Here is a 22,463-nt window from a genome sequence, read left to right as displayed (position 1 = left end):
AATTGGAGAAAAAATAAGATTCTGAAAGTTTGAAGCCAATCGGAGAACGGGTACCTCCCATACAACATTTTCGAAATTTGGACTAAAATTACCGGTTTTTCGACAATTTTGCATGGAAGGTACCGTAAACCGATTCCGATTGGCTTCAAATTTTCTGAGGCTTCATTTTTTAGAGAAAAAATAAGATTCTGGAAGTTTCATGTTGATTGCATTGGCACAAGTTTGATTTTTGGTCCTCAATTTTTATCGAAATTTCATTGGAAAAAATGACCGCTTTTTCACTTGAAAACTGCCTTCATTTCAAGAAAATTCACAAATCAAACCAAAATTACAAATTACGGTACGGAAAAGTTCGGGATTACGAATGTTATTCATTTTATTTCTTTTCAGATTCACCAAGTCCAATTTGGAGCTAATCCGAGCGGGATTCGGCGAAAATAATACGATTTAAAATTCCTCTAAGGAATGGGTACTGGAGGACTTTACTTCCAGAATACGTTGGACCAGGTCAGATCCACCTGCTCCATAGGATTCTTAATATTATAACATTAGGCCTCCCATTTCCTCTTTCTAAGTGGGAATTTCCCGATTTTTGGTACTATAATTCCCGATCGTTTCTTTTAAATTCTCGATTTATTGGAATTTGTTTCAACCAGAATTTCGCCTAATTTTCAGCCAATTTCCTCGATGTTGTTAATTTCCTGATTTTCTTCCCATTTTCCCGCTTCATCTTCGAAATATTCCCGATTATAACCGAATTAAGAATGGGAGGTCTATTAATATATGTATTTTTTAAACTTAATATTGAGCGAAGTACAACGTTCGTTAGAAAAACATTACTACTTATGTCATGCAAAGCAAATGTCTCCAGTTTATTTTTCCAGAATATTTATATTCTCGATATTTATGCGATATTTGCCTTATGCGATACTGAAAATATGCTTTTGGACACATTGCACTTACCGTTACCGCAATCGCAACCAAAATTAAAGTTTCATTCTTCAACAATAGAAAACGAGTTTCTGGTATTATATCAAGCGCTTCGAATTGGAACTCACTAAGCAAGTTATAGCAAGAAAAAGCAGTTCTAGAAATAAAACGATATTTTTGCAAATTTTCACGTCCAACAGAGTAATTCTACGGAAATCCCATCTGATTTATTTTGCTGAATTTTGCATTTCAAACAATGTGAACAGACAAAGTCCGTCCATTTCATCATTTTATCGATTTCAATATTTACAGAGAAAAGTCTACTTGTTAAAAACAAATTTCATCCATCATTTTAGTTTAAAACGTATAAAATATTGTCTAAGTAAAAATAAATAGTATCATAAATAAATAATGTCGTCGCTCTAATGTTGCTCCTAATTTGTTTCTCTCTATCTATCTCATGATCAGCAGCCACATTCATGGATGATAATGCTATTATTATAAATATTATTTCATTTTTTTTGTGCAAATTTTCTATATAACTCATGTGTGTGATTGAAATGCGATTCAAAAGCCATGGGGAAGACACTTTGTAGTGGGCTCAAAAGCGCAATTTCTTTACCTTATTCATTTCAATTCACTGGGTTCACATAACTTTTTGTCTCTTTTTTTTGTTCTTTTGATCTGTATGTAAATCTTTTGAATGTTTTTTTTTTTTCATTTTATTCTTGTCAAATTTTCTTTTTCTATCATTAAAAACTTTTTAAAAGTTTTTCATTTAGCTACGACGAATAAAAATGTTAATTTATTGTTCAGTGTTTTCTTCTCTTTAGTTTGATGTCGCAATATTATCCTAAACATCTAGTTTATAAGTTATCACTTGTGTCTGGGATAAAATTAAATTATATTAACATAAAATTAGTGTTTAAATTGTTCTTGTTGTTTGTTTTTCGTAGAACGCAATCACAAGAGTTCATACACATTACATTTCGTGGACATTCACAAAAGGTAATTATGGTGAACACAGCAGATTAGCGACCAAACAAACGTTCGCGAGCATTTCGTTGTAAAATAGTCGCTGAGTTCAGGTCTGATGATTGCTAAAATGTGAGCGTTTAATGCGAAAAAATGCGATCTAAAACTGTCTTGGCTGCACCGTGTTTGGGAAGACAGTGATAATAGTATCGATTCTATCAGAACTGTAATATTTGATTAATCCATTCACGGAATTCGGATATCCGTGTGTAAACGCCGGGCTGATTTGGTTCCGCACATCCGATGCCTGTGAAAAAAAATGAAAATTTTCACATGAATTTCTTTTCTCCAATTTTTTTTTTCACTTTTTCCCGCCATTTTTCACTTGTTATTGTTCTCAAGAGATCAAATGAGTCCACCGAAAAAACTTACCCCATGAAATGACACCAGCCAAGAGAAAGCGTTTGTCATCACGTTGAATTACCATTGGACCACCAGAATCACCTGGAATATATTAGCGCGAAATTAGCATTAGTTCATTGACCAAAAGTCGAATCGATTTCGGTACGCTCACCTTCGCATGAGTCATAGCCTCCTTTTCGCCAACCAGCACAAATGAAGATGTGCGGAATGTGCTCAATGTAGCCAGCATTTCGATACATTCCTTCGCACAATGTGTTATTGATAACAGGCACGGAGACTTCTTGTAAAACGCTTGGCAAAGGTCCATCTGTCACAACGAAAGAAGAAGAAAAAAAGACGAATTCGGCACAAATGCCCAATAAATAATCACATTTTGGCGCTAAAAATACGGTGGGAAAGGTGTAGAGGAGTTTTTACACAAAAACAAAACACTGGGCTAAATCGCACATTTGCATGATTCAAATATTACACACAATCAATATTGATATCGACGACTCAGCGGTAGTCAGACACGCAAAATATCTTCAAATTCCAATTTAATGCTGATGAACGTCGGTGTCGTTGCCGTCGTCACACACATCATAAGAGATTAAGTTTTCGTGATACGAAACATCACAACACCACGAATATGCGTTTCAATATCAACACAGCTCTGGCGACAAATTACTTATTGCTTCGCTCTTTTTCATAAGAAAGCAAAACAGAAATAAACCTCGAACTTGGAGGCAACAAACGGCAGAATCAATTAAAAACTCATACAAATCCAAAAGTTTATCTAAATATTCTCGTTCGTTTTCTGTTTTATTTTACGAAAAATTAGTTTCGGTCAAGATTTATGTGTTAGAAACGATGACAATGACATCAATAGATAATACATTCCACTAGATATAATAGTCTGATGATGATATGAGAACGTCGTTGCTTTGATACATAGGTTAAAAACAGAATAGCGCACACAAACCGCAACACGACGATTAGGTCAAAGCACAATGCATACCACAACGTGAACTTGTGATCTCACACAAGTTATCGACCCGAAATACAGAATTATATCAAAGTAGATTTTTCTCTTGCGTTTGTGGCAGCTTGAATGTGTTTTTCAGCACTTTTAGGTTGTTTTTATGTGCATTAAGTAAAAATGAACCAAAATAAATAACAAATTTACGGATGATGAGTCGGTCATTTGAATCGTCGATGTTTTGAATGAGTGCGATATTTGTCAATTGAATTACATGTTCGAATGTCACACGACTTACCTTCATATAATCGTCCCCAGCCCGTTACGAAAGCCGTTCGCCCAATGAAATTCTCATCAGAGTCGGGCACACAAACTGGAATGATGTTCGGTTGGAACACGACCGGTTCATAGAAACGTAACAATGCCAAATCATATTCGAATGTTCGTGGATCAAATTGTGGATGAGACGCTACGATTTGAACACGACGCTCCTGATACAAATATGGTTCTTCTTCCTCGGCCAAATCATACTCGCCCAGACGCAGCAACAAGTCTGACGGTGGAACACTGAAACATATATTCGAAGTTTAAATCAGTTTTCGCCGTTTCATTTTTTTTTTTTCATATTCTTCAATTAATTTTCCCTTGTAAACATTCCGAATTTAGTTTCAGTTTTCAGTCGCTATGAGATAATTGTCAACGATTTTGTATGACAATTTTTCTCATGACATATTCCTCCAAAGACGTCATTAAAAATCTTAGCTCAAAATTGTGGAACAAATCTAACAAAAAAAAAACCCAACTTACTTATCAACGCAATGAGCCGCCGTGATGGCCCAATTCTCGTTCAACAGTGCCGCACCACATTTGTGTAAGTAGGTTGATGTGCGCCATTGACGCAATGATATCTGCCATGGCCAACGTCCAAACGATGCTTTCGATCCGCCGACAATCCTTGGCTCCGGATACATTCGCTTTCCACAAACTGCCATCACAAGTAGAGTCGAATTAATCAATGGTGTTATCATTTTGATCTTGTTTTTGTTTTTTTTCTTATGGCAAAATTCAAACTTCAAACTATCAACTCAAACGTGTTCTTCCACCGAAAAAAAAAATATCGTTTTCTTTTAATTTTCTCGTATTTTCACGTTTTTCGGTAAATCCATTCTCAACAAGAAATCTTGATGCAATTTATTATCTCTCTGTGTGAGAAACTAAAACTTTTCTCCAATCACACAGTGTTTGAACAACAAAATCTCACAAAAATCACAATCAAATGTTTACAATTTCGTTGCGTGAATGTGTTAACACTTCAGAAAATGTTCAACACCGATTGAGAAATGCAACAAATCTAGCAGCGATGCGCTTTAGCTGTGCTGAACGAAGCCCATTAAATTTTTTATCGTTGCTTTGAAGGGGGATTCGGTTGTCTTGCCGTTGCAAAAAAAATCACACGACGCACAATCAAGCAAAAGGACCACAACTAAAATCGTACAAACACAACAACAAACAAAATGCATTTACACGCGCTTTTCAAACTGACGAAACTTTAATTTTATCCCAAAGAAAACAATTCGCTCAGATTTTGAACAAAAAGGAATAAAATTCAAATTCAATTTGAAATCGCGCGCGATGCATACGCTAATAATTATTTCCGATCGCTTGCTAGACAAGACACAACCTACTCCGTTCTTAACATTTTGTTTAACTGATGGACCGAGAATAACCTTAGCATCGGTAGCAATCATTTAAATAGAAAGAAAAAAAAACCCTATATGAAATGAAATGAGAAAAAAAATGCGCGCACGAGCGCAACCATAGTCAAGCTGTTTATTACGGACAAAGATTTTTTTTCATTGCTTTATCTTCATTGTTCATGTGTGTGTTTTTTTCGATAATTTTTTGTTTTGTTTTGTGTTGTGCTCGGTCGGTTTAAAGCTTGTCTGGCACTTTTCTCTCTGTCTACGACGAATGATTTAATGTATAAGTGCAAAAGGCTCTTTAGAACATAAGTGGAGATCGGATATTCGAACGAACAAACGAACGATCGACCGAACGACATATTTCTACGAATTCGTTGTGCCTTTGCATCGTATCGTTTAGCAAAGATGGCGCTATAGATTACAACAAAAACGAAAATGCTAATGGAGGATATTTCATTGTTTCAAATTAGCCGGTGGATTGCAATAAAACGATGTACGGAGAGAGATAGGCATTGTCCAATCGAAAGGCACATCACTTTTGTTGTTACGATCATGAATACACAGCGCGCGTTCGGGATTCTCGTTCTGTGTACACATTAAAATGCAATATCATGTTGCCCTATCTCGAAGCAATTTAATTTTTGATAGATTTTCAAATAAAATGAAAACAAAACGAGAATGAAAAAAAAACACATCGCAACACAGGTAATCAAAAAATGACTTCGGTTTCATTACATATTTTGTCCTTGAAACTTGCAAATCGGTTTTCGGTGAGAGAAGATTTATCATTCGCCGATATACGAATTAGGTTGATTTTCCATTTAAGTACCAAAGTACGTGTCGTTGTTTTTTTCTTTCGGTTGTTGTTTTTTTTAGGTTTGATTTTTTCGGCGTGAAAAATTTGCAACCACAAAAAATGTGATCATTGTTTGATGAGTGTGCAGAAACAAGAAAAAAAAACAAAAAAACAAATCTGTCAGTTGTAGGCAGAGTCAAACCACTTAGAAACAATCAATTGGCGTGCGTGATTGAAAGCAATTCAAATTGTATAATTGAATTATGAATCAATTTATGTTTTACTAATTGCCTGTTGTTCACTTAATGTGTTGTAATTGACGGTTCTGGCAGATGAATAAAAAAAATGCTTTTTTTTTATTAAAACTGTGGGAAGGGCACAACGTATCACATTGCATTGTCCGTATCGCGCGTAATTGAAAAGGCCTAACGGTCGCGTCTCTGATTTGTAATTTCAGTGGTTTTGTTTTCTGCTTCTTTAAATAAATAAACATTCTATTGCTGTTTTTGTGGAAAGAAAAAATCACACTCAAACATCGTGAACAGCGCGATCGTAATTGATCGTTTCAGGAGACGCGCACATAGGCCGAACACAACCTTAATAGTAAATGCTTACACATTGCCCGTGTGTATTCAAAGTCATCTTTAGTAATCAATTCGCGAAATAGCACATAATTTATATGCTCAGATGCTTTTATTATGGTATTATCTTTCAACATAACGTACGAGCGGAACAAGTTTTTAGTGCAATCTCCACTTTTTTTCGTGTTTATTCATTCGTTTGTTTGTGTCTTCTTGTCTCGCTCGGACGCGAGGCTATTGTCATTTGGAATAATTCAAGTGTTATCGAACGCGTTGATAAAACTTCAAAAATAGCAATAGTCAATGGTCATTAAGATTAAGTCACAGCTAGTCAGAGCAAAAAAAAAATGGAATAAAAACATGCGCAGACATTGTATGATGATAGTTCTGTCTGCTCCCAAACTGGTGGGAGAGAGGAATCAGTCATTCTGATTGCTGGTCGCTGTGGTTTCAGTGTGTTTTGCTTTGAGTTATCAGGGTATTTTCAACGGAATGACGAATGAGTCGGCAAATGTGAACAACTTCCTTGCTACCCAGCATTGCAAAAATTGAATTCGAATTATTCAAATTATTCTGAAGCATTACTCAATCGTCAGTTAACCGCGACCACTCAACACATTTGAATTTCGCACATTTCGTCTTCCCGATCGATGTTGACGGTGCCTGTTGTTTTGTAAGGCGCTTATGTGCAACTTCTTTGCTTCGGCATTATAGCGTTTGTATTTTTCAAAAATGTGCCCCATGTTGATTGTTGAAATTCTAAATCTCCAATCGATCAGAGACCATCAGAACGTCAAATCTCGCATCGTGTGCTAATTCGTGTGGTAGCCCGTTGAAATTTGATTTATTTTTATTCTCAACGGAAAAAAAAAATCATTACAATTAATCCATTTTCTTGGTCAAACAAATACGGTTTGCCGCTGATTTGGCATCGTCACGCAAATTAAAGTCAATATATATTAAATATAGCAAAAGAAGACGAAAATAAGATATGCGGAGATAAAAATAAATCAATGTGTTGTGTTTGTTGTTGTGAGCACATGCAATATCACATTTTCGCACAGTCAAACGTTCGTCAAAATGAACTCTTGCGCTGTGAAGATGGACGAACTCGCTTGCGTTCCTCCGTTCGTTCATTTGCGCAAAAAAAGAAACAAAACACTACGACGAATATAGAAGCAAAAAAGCGTCGAACCACTTTTAATCTGAATGAGAAAAGACATTTTTAACATTTTTACTACGGCATCCATGCTCATCATTCGTCTGTGTGGTGAATCGCGCGCGTGTGTAAAAATAAATCGAAACGTGTTGGTATCGGTATCTCTTTTTGTTTTTCTTTTGGTTTTGCCTATTACAATTTGTACAATCGCGATTCATTTTCCCTCAGCACACACTTACACAGACAGAGAGACACATAGAGAGAGAGAAACAATGAACACAACGAAAAGTGGCTTTTTAATATCAACAATCCAATGTTCTGCTCATCATTTCTCAGCTAAGTCGAACGAAGTAAAAAAAAAACAGCAGAATTTAGTCTGTGTAAAATTGAAACAAAACCAAACGAAACAGATGTAAATGACGCAGAAAACACAGCGAAATAAAAAGTTCCAACGAGCAGAGAATTCGATCGTTCACTTATGAGCGCACGCTTTTTTAGCCTTGAATGTTAAGTTCAATGATTTCTTTGTCACGTTTTTTCTTACTCGAACGCCAATGTAGTACTCCCCGACTCATCTCTGGAGCAACAGCAGCAGTAGCAGCAGCAGCAGCAGCAGCAGCAGAAACCGCAACTACGGCTGCTATGTGCTAGAGAAGAGCTGGAATTTATTGCATTGCATAAATTCGGGAACTTTGTTGTGTTTGCCCATTTCGAAGCGAAAACAAAAAATGCCAATGTGCAAAGAATGCTGTTATTTGCCTGATATCACCTTATCTATGACATTCCGTTCGACTCGGAGCATATTTTCTTCTTCTCCTCTACTTCAATTCAATTTTTCTTTATTTTTTGCTTCGTTGAATAATTGGCTCGGTTGATTTTTGTCTTGTTCAAAAGTATGATTGAAATGTGTACCTTGTTTGTAGTTAGCCGTTTCGAGATATTGTGAAATGCTTGAGGTTGATGAAATGGCTTCCGTTGTTGGCAGATCCACAAATTCCAATGTGACATTTTCGGCAGTTGTGTTTTCAACGTCGTATGTTTCAAATGTTGTCAATGGCACACTAGAAGTTGCAATATCTACAACTGTAAACGGCTCACCTGTTGTACTTTCTGTGAGTGCACAAAATGAGATGAAAAAAACGGTCGAGATTGTCATTGATTAAATTTGATGGATAAATGGCGATAAATCAAATAGTGTGTCAAGCTGGCTGGATAAATGAAAGATGAGTTAAAATGTTTACCTATTTTGTTCATGATTGTTGTTAGTTTATCGGTGGCTTCAGTGGGCACAGTGGTTTCCATTGGTTGTGGTGACGTTTTGTTGTATGAGATTGTGCTGCTGGTCGTGTCCATAACAGAGGGTGCAACAGTTGTGGAAGTCGTCGTTTTTGTCGTTTTTGTCGTCGTCGTCGTCGTCGATGTCGTTGTTGTTTTTTCCTTTTCCTTTTCCTTTGTATCGCTAACCGGTTTAAGTGTCGGTAATTTCTCATATTCTGGTTTGATGGACGGCGGCAATAAAATCGTTGTCAACAACGTTACTGACTGCTGCGTCGTTGACTCTACGGGCTTTGTGGTCGTTCGATGATCTGTGCATATCAGAACCCATTATCAGTGATGTTCTCAATTCACTGGATCAAGCAAATGCTCTCTAACATTATTCGAATTCTTCGCCCGTTTCCATACCATTTTTGTGTGGTGTGTAAATAGACTTTCGACTATCAGAGTTAAAATGCAATACTTACCGGCATGCTCTGTTGATGATGATGGCAAACTACTGCTGCTACCGTCGTCGTCGTCATCGTCGTCATCGTCATCGCTGCTACTTTCGGTGGATGACATTGCGACAGTGGAATTCACCTTTGACATTGTTGTGCTACCTATTGATGATTGTGTGTACGAGGGCACCGCCGATGTTGCATGATTGATGACATTTTCCGTTTCACTGATTTCAGTGAACACCGTCGTTTCCTCAAAGTCATCGTACATTGTAACACTTTCCGTTGTTGGTTGCATTTCTTCATCGCTTTCAGTGTCGTCGATCGAAACAGTTGTTTGCATCGGTAGCGATGGCTTCGTTGTGGTCGTTGTAACGGGCAATTTCTCCGTCGTTGTTGTTGTTGTTGTCGTCGTCGTCGTCGTCGTTGTAGTTGTCGTTGGTACGGTGGTAGTAGTCGTTTGTGGCTTCTTTGTTGCTGGCTTTGTGGCAGCCGTTTCGATTGGACTGGGTTTCGTTATGATTGGTTTCTTGGTAGCGGGCGCCTTGCTTGACGATGCTATTATCGGTTTCCGTGTCGGGAAACGTGTTGTCTCAGTAAACACAGCCGACGATGCGACCATGGGCTCAAATGATGAACTGAAAGTCGACTGTGATGTGCTGGGCGACTGGGTTACACTTGGTATCAAAATCCATTCTGGTGGATGCTCAGTTTTTGCTAAAAAAACACATCAAACGTAAACATTACACAGTTATGGTTTCAATTCAATTCATTCAAATATTCTACTGGAAATTCCATTGAAGATAAAAACACGACTGAAGAACTTGAAATGATTTCAAGCAAATCACAACCAAAACGCAATTTCTCTGTCATGTCACGATGACAAAGCCATGAAAACTAGTTCAAATTGCGTATTATTTTGTGTAATTAGGGAATGAAACTTATGAAGAATGAAAATTGTTCAATGTAATTAACACTAAATGCAACACCCACATTTTTGGCATTTTCATGCGTATAAGTCTGTTCCAATTGTTAACTCGAGAAAAAGAAATTGAGAGCATTTTCCATGCCAATTGAGAAATGCTAAGAATTTCACTCGGTATTGTTCAGTTGAGTGTGTTCTTTAGGTCAAGTCGTCAAAAAGAAAAGACCAAATCATTGTTTGGTCAAGTGAATGAGGTTATCGTTTATGGCAATCGACAAATTCATTACTTGCTAGTTTTGAAAAATCAAGAAATATAAAATGTTTCGTTTCGCATGTTGAAATTAGAAAGTAAAATGAAAATGGCTTTTGAAATTGAACGAAACAAAAATGTATCAACAACGTTAGATATTCCAGTATCGGTATTGACATACATCTAACGTCTAAGTGTCTATGTCAATTTACCTGGTTCGGCATTTGACCAGGTAACCAGATCTGGTACTTGGGTCGTTGTTGTCGTCGTTTTTGTTGCAGTGAATTTTGGCAGCTGCGTTGTTATTGAGCTCGATACAAACGATACGGTCGTCAAGAGTGGCTTTTTCTTTTGAGGAGGTGTTGGTCTCGTGCCAATGGACGTGATAATGGTCGGCTGTGCGGTTGCCACAAATTTTGTTGGTATAGATTGTGCTGCACCTGAAATGCATCCAAATAAAATGTTATTATTGCATTGAATTTACCAAATAAATATCGGGAAAACTGTTAATAAAATGCCAAACAAACCAGTTGTGATGTATTTCTCCGTTGAAGCCGTTATGATTGGTCGGTTGGATGTTGTCTTCTGTGGGATTGGTTTCGCCGTTGGTTTTGTGGTTTGCGTTGGCCCGGGCCGGTTCGACAGTGGAGCCGAAGTAGTTGGCGTGTGTTTCGTTGAGTTTTGAACGCTTGATTTTGGAGTTGTGCTGATGGTGGACGCTGGTCGGGGTTTAGATGGTGATGTGCTTGTTACGGTGCTCGATACTGTGGTTTCAGTCGGTTGAGCAGTTGTCTTCGGAACTGCCGTTGTTTTTGGAACAGCTGTTGTTTTTGGGGTTGCCGTCGTTTTTTGGGCTACAGTCGTTTTCGGTGCTGGTGGCGTCGTTGTTGTCGTCCGTCTAGTTGGTTTCTTTGTTACCGTCGAACTTGATGGAGTGGGCGATGGGGATGTAAATGTTGTTTCTGCAAATGGACATTAAAGTGAAGAAAAGAGTAAATCCATGCTAAACGAGGCAAAACTAGGTTGGAAGCCAGAAATAATTGGCTGAACTCAAGTTCATTTAGCTCGAGCTATCTAATGTGTAAGCTATATTATGTAGGACGGTTCTAGTAGCACCTTCTAATGAAAATGTTACAATTTTGCAAGAACTCTCCAATGATTACTCAGAATCAACATCTGGGAATAGTAAGGTATCAAATCTCATATACACAGTTACAGCTATTACTTACCTTGAACTGATTGAAAGGTTTGCAATTTGATATTCTCCTCGGTTGTTGTCGGTAATTTCGATGAGATTGAATTACGAACGGTGGTTTCGGGTAGTTTTTCGATAATTGTTTGTTCATTACTTGCCTCCGTTTTGCTTTCGGTATTCAGAGTAGTTGTAATGGGAACATACTTGAATATGGTGGTTTCCGGTTTTTGTGACGACAACAGCGAATCGGACGGCGGAGGCGACGGAGATGGTGGCGATGATGGTAACAGCGACGATGGATGATGCGGTGTTGTGACTTTTTGGTGATGCGTTGTGCTCGTAACAGCTGGTTTTGGCGATGTTGGATGTCTTTTAGTTGTGGTCGTTGTGATTCGTGGTGGTGTTGACGACGTTGCCGTCGAATGGAATGAGCTGACTGTTGTTGAAGTGATCGGTGAACCGAATGAAAAATGCGGAATCGTATTTTGATCGATGCTATTTTCCACAATTTCTGGTTCCACAATATCAACATCATCCTGAATGAAATCAAACATAAAGAAATGAAAGCAACATTTATCCACATTCTTCGTGTGTCACAGCATCAACAAGAAAATAGAGAAAGAAAGGAGGAGAGAAAAAAAAAACAAAAAGAATGCGAATCAAGCCGTTACCTTTAACTGACAACATGATCCAAAGTAGAAGCGATCAATACATGTGCCTAAATGCGTTCCATTTGCTTTGATACAGTCTATGGCAAACATGCAAACACCTTCAATACCCGATCGTCGAACCACACACGGCAAATGCCTGATATTCCTTCCAGATTGAATGTGAACTGTTAAAGCGAGTAAAAACCAGTCCATGTCATTAGATATATATATTATTGAAGGTGTGCGTTGTTTTTTGTTGATGTTTTATCTCGTTCCTACAACACCGAAGCATCTGTCATTATATAACAGTAGCGGTTTACGACGAGCTTTGCTCAAGGGAACTCAATCCACAGTTCTGAATCCAATGAAAACGAAAGATGGTAACCACATCTCGGTAATTTCTTCGATGCGAACATTTTTTTTTCAATAGAAATGAACGTCAATTAGATGGGCTACAGTAGGAAAATCAAGCTCCTGGAGTTTAGCTCCATGACGTAAATATCTCAAATTTAAATCATTAAAACACACAACGGGAGTGCAAACGACATGATTCGAATAAACGTCAAAAAGAATCCATTCGATACGCAGATTCAAACGAAAGAAAAATACATTTCTCATTTGAAATAGAAAGAGATTTGATCAAAGTTTAAAAAAAAAATTGTTATATCATCTGGTAGTAGACAGGAAAAAAGTGTTTCCGCTTGATCTGAGAAAAGTTTTGAATATCTGGCAAAAATTCTTAAAAAAATAAATAAGCATAGCAAATCTTCAAATTCTTTTGATTATTCTTTCATTTTCTGTCCACTCGCCGAATTGCAAAGAATAACTTCTTTCTAATGGACACACATTGATTATGTGTGCGGATTGTTTGGCTCTCTTTCTTCTTCACCAGGCGAACGAGCGCGCGATTTGTATAATAGTGCAAGATTTAGATGAAGAGAAGACACTATGTTCATAAAAAAAATGCAAAAAAGAAGAGAAACACCAACAGCCAAACTACCGATTGAATGCGGCGAGAGACGAACCACACAGCAGCGCCCAAGATAAAGTTGAACATCAAAGAGAAATGATCGTTGCTCTCTGGTGTGTTTAACTGTATAAATTTTTTTTTCCAACGGTATACATCAAAAATGAATAATAAAGAATATGAGCCGATCAGTGTGAGGATTGCATTACATGCGAATCTTTTATTTTCTTTTCATTTATTTCGTTGTTGTTTCCTTCATTTTAATTTGAAAGCTTTGCATCACACATTGCGCGCATCCGAATACACACGCCGAAAATTCTGAAATGTGAATGGATTACTTGCTTGCATATGAACAAAAAACACTGAAAGTGCTTCTGATTGAGTGAGAGAACGCGCGTTCACGCCCATTATGTAATTCAAATAAAAAGATTCTTATGGGATTGTAATAATACGGCTTTTTGCGGAAAAATACGGAACGCGAGCGCGCGAGCGCGCGCGATGGAACATGCTCGCATAAAGAAAACTGATTAAAAGAACGGAGAAAGAAATTAATCCCAGTATATATATAATATATAAATGAAGAGAAGAGAGAGAGAGAGAGAGAGAGAGAGACGCTGAATCGTTGCTTTTCTCATGATCTGAAAATGTTACAATTGACGACTATATATTGTATTTCGATATGCGTGTATAAAAGTAACTCATTAACAAGCAGTAGAACGATGATATTTACACTACAAACATCTCGACCGAGAGAATGTATACAACCCACTTGCAATGAACCAAGAATCGACACGAGAACACACATCGACAATCCACAAACGATCATAAAACGGGAAAGTTTTAAATTACCGTGTGTGTTTGTGCGCGCGCGCACACGTTTGCGCACCCGCAAAGAGTAACAACAACGAAAGAAAAAAAAACCAAACGAACAACAACCGAGAAGAAAATTCATGAAAGATGTACAGTAAGCGACGAACCTGCACACAGCTTTGCCGGCTATGTCATAACCTTGGCTCAAACATTACAAAACATTTAGTGAAATCGCACAATCTGATACTGATAATGTGCCAATTTCCGTACACTCACACGCTGTTGTTGTTGTTGTTGTTGTCGCTGTGCTGTGCGTTCGTTCGTTTGGCTGAACTCATCGATCAGACTCGAAATGTGGAGCAAGAATGATTGCGGGACGAACAAGATTTATATTGGTGGAAATGAAATGCGCCGCTTCAATCGACACTATTACAAAATACACGAAAATCGCATTTACTGCGCATTTAGCGCTAATATTCGCAGGAAAAAAATTGGTCGCCAATGAATCGCACATTTAAAATTATATACGGATGATTATGGGATTGCGACTAAAAATTAACGGTTTACTAATTTGCTAACGATTTAATGGAGGCAGAACGAGAGAGAGAGAGAGAGAGAGAGAGAGAAGAAAACGCAGTGTGCTGGAAAGAACAGCATGTTGCGCGCTGCTAAAGAGATCGACGCGATGATTGTGGGAATTCTTCAAGTCAACTTTAAGCACCAACAACAACAAATACACGCATCATTGCTAACATCATATTTTTGTGCTGTACCTGTGGCCTATTTAAATACGAAAAATTAAGATTATATTTGGTCGTTTTTTTTATGTGTCCACTTCACACATATATTACGCATGCGTGGACTTGGACTACTCTCCGCTCGATCGTGCAGTCGACCGATCGACAGAGAAAGAGACTTGATACGTTTATGTGTTTCTCGTGCTGTTGTTGGTATTGTTGTTGTTCTTTTCCGTCGTACTTCTCGCTCACGCTGAATATATCATATCGTTGAGAGTGGTGCATGGTGTGTGAGCTGTGTGTGAAATTGGAATCATATACGTATTGACGCGCTTAAGCAAAACAGAAAACAAAATCAAGTTTATTTTGTACCGTTATGCCTAGTGTTTCTGGTATACGTAATATTTACGAGTCACAACACATGCCCGATCGTATATTGAATACGAACAACAACAAAATGCTACTTTTTAAACATGACATCTGAACATACAACCAACAGCAACAATCACGACAAATGTAATGACGAAGACGACGTTGACAGCGACTGAAATGTGAAGAATGGGTAAAAATAGTCACAAAACCCATAGAGTAACGCATTGGATTAAAAACGAGTAAGAATCTAAGGTAAACGGAACGTATTATGTTTCATACTTTCTTGCTGATTTATGACCCACAGAATTCTCTATGCTCTGGTCATCATCCAGCGTAAAGAATCGATTCATTGAGGTTTACACAATTACATATCGAAGAAAAAACTTACAAAACGGTCAATGAAATGAAGCCCATATGATTTCCGAGAATTTGAAAATGTGTAAATTGCCAATTAAACCAAATTACCGTCAAAATAGAATACAGACGCTTTGATTGTTCTCTTTTTTCTGGGTTGGATGGCGGTAATTTGTTTATATTAGCATTGGCCGAAAATTTGAGATTCTTTATTGCCGTTGAAGAAACAAACTAATTTGGATGATCACATTATACGAGAGTATGAGATGCAAAATGGTAAGAGACGAGATATGAGCGCAGGTGTGATACACAGTGCCAACAAGCCAGTGTATAAAGCGCGTATAATTCGCTCTTCCGCGTATAAGATTTATTCATGTTGTGTAGTGCTGTGCTGTGCTGTGTGTTCAACGTGATCAATATTAGGTCACTGCAATTTGAATGTTAAGTGGAAGTGCATGCCGATCAAATCGAGCGAGAAATGCTATACATATCTATTGGCGTCGTCGTTCAATTTAACCTTTTTTCTTTATCGTAGCACTTTTTTGTTGATTGACTCGAAGGCATTTCGATGAATCGCAATTAGTTTGAATTCGATTTAAGTATCTGACCAAGTTGTTTACAGTTATATTCTCTCTCTCTCTCTCTCTCTCTCTCTCTCTCTCTCTCTCTCTCTCTCTCTCTCTCTCTCTCTCTCTCTCTCTCTCGTCACTTTTCACATTAACATTAACGTGCCACGGCCTGCCATCGACATCGCTGTCGTCCGCCTGGACCATTATTATTTGTGATCCGACCAAAATATCTATCGAACAACGTAATTGTTGGGTTTATTTGTTTTACACAAAAGCCCACAGACCGACTGCCACATTCCTGCATATCTCTCAGCATGTCAAGATCTGTTCTCTCTCTCTCTCTCTCTGTTTCTTTCTCTCAATCTTTCGCTTTCAAAAACAGGGTCAATGGAGTTGCTTCGTTAGCAAGCCATCATTTCATGTTTATTTTTTAAATCTTAAATGCGATCCCTCACCGATTCCCATCTGAATCACTTTGGAAAAGTTTCTATAGGCACTCGTCCTCGCTTTGCTTGCGTTCGATTAAAATCAGTGTTCTTTTCAATTCCTTTGCACGGTGTGAATAATGCACGTGATTGTGTTGTTTGTATTTGTATTGAGCGGAATTCACAGAATTGGCCGATGCCAATGGTTGATGTTATTTCAAAAATATTTAGGTCATTTCGAATTGTTCTGTTTTCCATTTCTTTTTTCTCTTTGCACATTTCTATTTTGGAATGGGTCGGTCGTCGTCATCGTCGGTGTGTGTGAGTGTGTCACCGTATTTGTCGTTTCGTTTTGATTTTATGGCGAAAAAAAGTTAACATATGTGGGCGCGCTCGCAATTTGTTCTCGGGCATACAAGCCGGTGTATGTATGACTCGTTCATTCTTATGCGTTTCTATAGACGGCCCCAGTCTTAAACACAATTTCACCATTCAAAACGAAATGAAATGAAAGAATTGGTGACAACAACAGCATAGATTTCAATAGCCGCATTTTCGAAAGAAAAAAAACTATCTATTCTCTGTATGGATCATACTCAATGTACTTTCTATTTGGGACCGGAGTGACAAAAATAGGTTTGTGCCAATGATTTTAGATTTTGTTTGCAAATTCACTTGTTTGTTTAAGTGTTTGTGTAATGGGTGGCTTTTATTCGTCCACTGTTTCGAGCGGGATTTCCATATTGCTTTACATTTCAGATCTATATCACATGAAATTGGCATGAGTACCAATTAGCCGAAAAAGACGATTCGCAGAAGAAATACCAAATCGAGTGTGCATCATCCCTGCCTCGTTTGATAGAAAGTTACAGAAAGGGTGGCCGAAAAGCAAGAAGACCGATAAAAAAATTCCGAATTCGACCACATTCTAAATTTTGATGACCAATTCGGCGAGAGAACAATTATGAAATTCATTTGCTGCGGCGCATAAAACTCGACGAATCAGCCGAATAACAGTTTACGGTAAATTCGATGGACATTTCCATCTCTCCGTTGCTTCACACAGTAAGTCAGTCAGTCGATCGATCGGTCGATCGATAGAGATTATTCAGATTTTCGTGTTTTGTTTTGTTCATTTGTGTCTGTGTGTGTTTACTTATTGCTCTGCAGCTGAGAGCAAACGAGAGAAATTCTTTCACATTTTCGATGTGCAAGCGGCGACTTCACCTTGTTTATGTGGCCGCGCAGAATAAAAACAGTGTGAGACGACGATAACGAAACTTGCGATGGAATGAAATGCGGCAAACGGCCAATGAATCGAGATAGAATATATACACACCGATTCAGAATCACACAGAAGAAAAAAAATTGTACTGACCCATTTTCAAATGAGTCACACACAAAAAATATGAGAATAATTTCTCCCGCTTTTTCGATTTACACATTTTTCTTTGCCCGACGAAAAAAAGAATACTTTGAATTTGTTCAACACATATTCTCGTTTGGTTTGTATGCGTCGCTGCGTGTGTGTTTTTTTTTCTCTCCATCAGCCGTGTTGTTGTTTCGATTCATTCACGGTAATTTTCGGATTTTTTTGAGCGTTAATTTTTTTTTGCTGGCGGGACATGATGAATCGGCATACTTACATTGTGTTACACTAGGATTGTACGTAAAAACGGGACTACCAAAATTTCGGTGAATTTGATTTAGAATTAACACTAGAACCACTTGTAGACTCCATCGTATCGCGGGTGATGATGATATTGACGATGACGATGACGATGATGATGATGTTCTTTTTCCTCTGCCAGCCATCTGCATCCAGCACACAAAAGAAAAAAAACAGGTTTCGATTAGTCAAGATTCAAATGCACGCGCAAACAAATTAATTTTATCGTTTTATTGTTGATTTTTTTTCTCTCTTCTCCGATAACAACTTCATTCTAAATGTGAATTTAATGTTTTGGGCCGATTTCTTGGCCGCATTTTCAATTTCAATATGGAATGGCCGGTGTGAGAGTGCATCACAAATCAATTTAACTATTTCTTTTTGGTCAGCAACAACAACAGAAGAAAACAAGCCAGTCTAAACCATTGAAATGAAAAGACAATGCGAAACAATTCCAAAGTGAATGATACGATAGAGTAGTAAAATTGATTGAGGTCATTCCGTTAAAGTAATAACAAACTGAGGAGAGAATGAAAAAAAAACACACACACCGCGAGTCAGAGAGACAACGAAAGAAAGAAATAACCTGCATTCAACGGAAACGAAAAATTTCATTTCGGTGAAATTATTCTCACTTGAAATCACAGTTGCGCGACAAAATAAATGTGCGCGCGGGCGCACATGCGCGCAAACAGAAGAAGACGAGTGAGTGAGAGAGAGAGGAAAAAACGGCACACAAACTCTTGTGTCGCATATTTGTCTGTGGTTGTTCAAACTAAAGCGAAGGTAAACAATGTTGCGTTTTTTTTATTTCGCTCTCCGCGTTGTTGTTGTTGATAATTCGAATAGAAAACAATGGAGCATGAGGCATCATTGTTTGTGGCTTGAATAAAGGCCAGATCGCTACAATTGGTTCTTATATCACACGAAGAAAGCAAAGCTTACTCGAAAAAAAGGCCACAGCAGCAAGCAGCCAAAAGACTTTCACAATGATCTAATCAGAACACACACAGAAAATGTGTGCAAACCAACAGAAGAGAACACTCTCGTGAATAGCAAATGGAGATTTTTGCCGCTTTTGCTACTGTCTTTTTTTTGCTCGCTTCATCTTCTTCTTCTTCTTCTTCTTTTTGTTGTTGTTCAGATGAAAGGGAGGAAGCGTAAACGCGTAAACGAAACGAGATTGAAAATTGTTTTCTTCTGTTAAATCGGCTCAATTTCGCTTCGCATGTTCATTTCGTTCAACTTTTCAACCAGTTCAATTGGAACAGAGGGCCATCAAAAGTAGCGAAAAAAAATGAAATTGAAAAAAGACACGAACAACTCAATTAATGGCTTGTTTGAATTGCGTGCAAATGGACCATCAAATGTCCATCAGTTTTTTTTTTCGTTTTTGCAATAGATAATTAGAGCTCTTTGCATACTGTGAACGACTTCATGATTCTTCCTCTGTGCGTTTTTTTTCGGTTCACGGAAATTGTTTTTTCTTTCTTCACTTTTTCCACATTCTCATTGGCGGTCCGCGTGAACAATAAAAATCCCGTCAATTCTTACCATTCCGAAAAAAGAGAGAAAAAAATGGGTTGAATTTGGTATTAATTGATTTTGACTTCCCAAAATTCTGATTTTGGTCATCAAAATCGTTGGTCGCCTTTAAATTTTGATCTGTAATCATTGGTTTTTGGTTTCGAAAATTCAAATATTCTTTTTGGTGCTGTTTAGTCTTAATTATGCGTGGAAATAAATGAAACACTTACCTTGGATATTCGGAAAATGTTTGTATCTAAATACATATATATGTGTATGAATTGGAATTTAATTCAAAATTTGTGTTTTGTTCTTTTAATTGTCTTTGTCTATCTTCTCTCGAATTCTCTCACAGAATCAGAGAGCATTCGGTTCGCCGGAGGGGTTGTTGTAAATAGCGTAACATGCGTTCTTTTGGGGCCACTTAATCTGGGCACCTGCATACACATACACAAACATACACACACACTCCGGGTGATCTTTTGTCGTGCTGGTCGTGCTGATTTGATCTTCGCCCGTTCTATTGCTTCGATGGCATATCGGGTATTCGAGATGCTGATGTGATGGTGTGTGTATGATGGGGAACAACGTGCGATTTGCAGTGCAATCGATTGAATTGAATTTCTTTGAATTTAACAAAAGGTTTGGTCGGAATATCTATTTAAAAATGATGATTTTGTGATTTTCCCTCCATAATCAATTTCAGCACACTTTGATATCACACTATTTTGTTAAAGATTTGCATTTAACCGAACAAAGCGAGAAAACGAAGAAAAAAAAACGAACATTCAGAACATAAATAAATATATAGTCAGTATAAATCGTGATTTAAACACACCGGCACACACGAAAACAAAACGATCAAACTAATCGAAATGCACACTCGAACATTAATAAATTTACATGAGAGAACATTTCCCGCATCAAATCGATTAATTCGTTTTGTTGTCTTTTTTTTCCTCTGTTGAATTGTTGCGCTTTGTCTAGGATGTATACGAAAAGAAGAAAAAAACGAACTGAAAGAGATTGAACCGCGGCAGATCACACACGTTGTTGATATCTTCGTATTGCCGGTATTTTGTTGTTGTTGCTGCTTATTTTCTACTTTATTTACTTTTTTTTGTTCGTTTGTTATTCTTCTTTAATTTATCGAAACTATTTGCAGTTGTAATTTATGATGATATTCCAAGCAATTTTCACACTAATTATTTTATCTTATTCTTTCAATTGATAGTTGATCTTTTTTGTTTCTTCTGCTCTTTTTTTTCAATATCGCTAAGGCAGCAATCAGAATTCCGATGTGCGTTTAGTGCAGTTTGAGTTTTTGTTTTGCCCGTAATTCGATCGGCTTCGACGCGCGGCGCGTTGCATGTGTGATTTATTTGAATGTCATGAAATACCACCACCTTTGATGCATTTCTGTAATTCAAACGGAGCAAATAAAAATTCGTTAATAAAGATTGAAACAGAAAACAAATGTGAGATGAAAAGTAGACTTGAATTGTATGTAAAGTTTAAACGTCGAATGCACGGTAATTCAATCGGTAGATCAATTCTTTATGCAAGTTTTGTCAAGTTCAATTAGGAAAAAAAAATCAAATGTCAATTTGAACCGTTAACAATGGTATCGTTTACTACAATGTGTTTACTACAACACATAGTTCAAGTTCACTTTGTTCCATTAAATCAACAAAAGTTTTGCTATAGCACAATTTTCGTATGCTAAAAGCTAAAACAAATCGGGATACAGAAAAAAAATGTCCAACGAAACAAAAAAGTTCTTATTTGTAGTGTGAGCCCTCGATTTGTTGGTTTTATTTTGATGTCATTGCAATCGGTTCAACTGTCCGCACTAAAATTTCTTCATTCTCCTTGTGTTCCGTCACATAGCATTTCAAGCACACGCTAAAACCTACTTTCGGCTTTGCCCATTTCGAACTTGCACCTTGATTTAAAATTTGATATATTTTCAATGTTGGATGGAATGAACAAATCCATCCAGAGACACCGTTCGACTTCAAGTGCTTTTTATGTATTCTAATCGCAACACTAACCATTACTCAAAAAAAGTGGGCCGCTAATTGTGTACTGACCAGTGAATAATTTTTTGGTGACTATTTGTTTCTTGATTTTCGTTGAAGAAGGCAAAAAAAAACGAAACTTGGACTTGGAAATACAAAATCGTGTTCTTTTGCGAAATGTTGTGACAAAAAAAACGAAACAAAGAATGATTTGATCAATCGATCGATGCAAACGACGAACTTTGTCAGTTGCGTGTTCTATGGATTCAGAACAACGAACCGATTGAAAGAACAAAAATACGATCTATTGAAAAATGTTCACATATATGAAACAAAAACTCACTTTATCTGTTATTTGTGTGTAAACAATGCGATCGTTATTCCTATCTAGAGATTTGTTCACCCGGAAAACGGAAAAAAAATATTTCGTTTTTTTTATTCTCTTAGTGTTTCTGTCTCACTCTATGTCGCTATCTTTTTCTCTCTCTCTATCGATCGATTTGATCAAAACTGTTGAGGGAATACACAATATGCGAACGTTGTTGTCGTCGTGCAGTCGAGACGTGATTGTGTGAATGAAATTAAAAATTGGATCTAAACTGAATCTAATTTGGTTGAGAGAACGCGTTGTCTCTTCGCCAGCGGTGTCTTCTGACTAATCGAAAGAAATTTCTTTGGCACTGGAAGAGTGAACGACAATAGCAGAGCACAACACCAACCATTCAATACACAGCCATACACAACAGTACGGC

General features: G+C 37.5%; 1 protein-coding gene across 1 annotated transcript; it reads right to left on the bottom strand.

Annotated features, from left to right (window-relative positions):
- Window positions 1-1,114: 1,114 nt before the first annotated feature.
- Window positions 1,115-22,350, bottom strand: LOC129573670 (mucin-2). The gene is made up of 15 exons (XM_055454524.1): window positions 22,055-22,350; window positions 19,921-21,109; window positions 18,141-18,309; window positions 12,282-12,445; window positions 11,645-12,146; window positions 10,943-11,377; window positions 10,628-10,855; window positions 9,268-9,957; window positions 8,767-9,111; window positions 8,438-8,635; window positions 4,094-4,271; window positions 3,585-3,853; window positions 2,480-2,635; window positions 2,338-2,409; window positions 1,115-2,212 (listed from the first exon to the last, which is right to left on the bottom strand). Exons 2-15 carry the CDS (start codon window positions 19,954-19,956, stop codon window positions 2,124-2,126), a joined length of 3,531 nt encoding a protein of 1,176 aa, XP_055310499.1. The 5' UTR covers window positions 19,957-21,109; window positions 22,055-22,350; the 3' UTR covers window positions 1,115-2,123.
- Between the last annotated feature and the right edge of the window lie 113 nt (window positions 22,351-22,463).

Source organism: Sitodiplosis mosellana, unplaced genomic scaffold, assembly GCF_009176505.1.
Source record: "Sitodiplosis mosellana isolate CC-2019 unplaced genomic scaffold, AAFC_SMos_1.0 Smas_scaffold_6102, whole genome shotgun sequence".
NCBI classification, from domain to species: domain Eukaryota; kingdom Metazoa; phylum Arthropoda; class Insecta; order Diptera; family Cecidomyiidae; genus Sitodiplosis; species Sitodiplosis mosellana.
Note: the sequence above shows the minus strand (reverse complement) of the source record. Positions and strands in the feature narration are given on the sequence as shown.

Excerpts from the sequence above, each read along its gene's own strand:
- LOC129573670 (XM_055454524.1), bottom strand. The coding sequence starts at position 19,956 with ATGTATTTAGATACAAACATTTTCCGAATATCCAAG. Across the intron at positions 9,958-10,627 it reads CTGGTCAAATGCCGAACCAG|CAAAAACTGAGCATCCACCA; the intron begins GTAAATTGACAT and ends GTGTTTTTTTAG. Across the intron at positions 8,636-8,766 it reads AACAATCATGAACAAAATAG|AAAGTACAACAGGTGAGCCG; the intron begins GTAAACATTTTA and ends GTGCACTCACAG.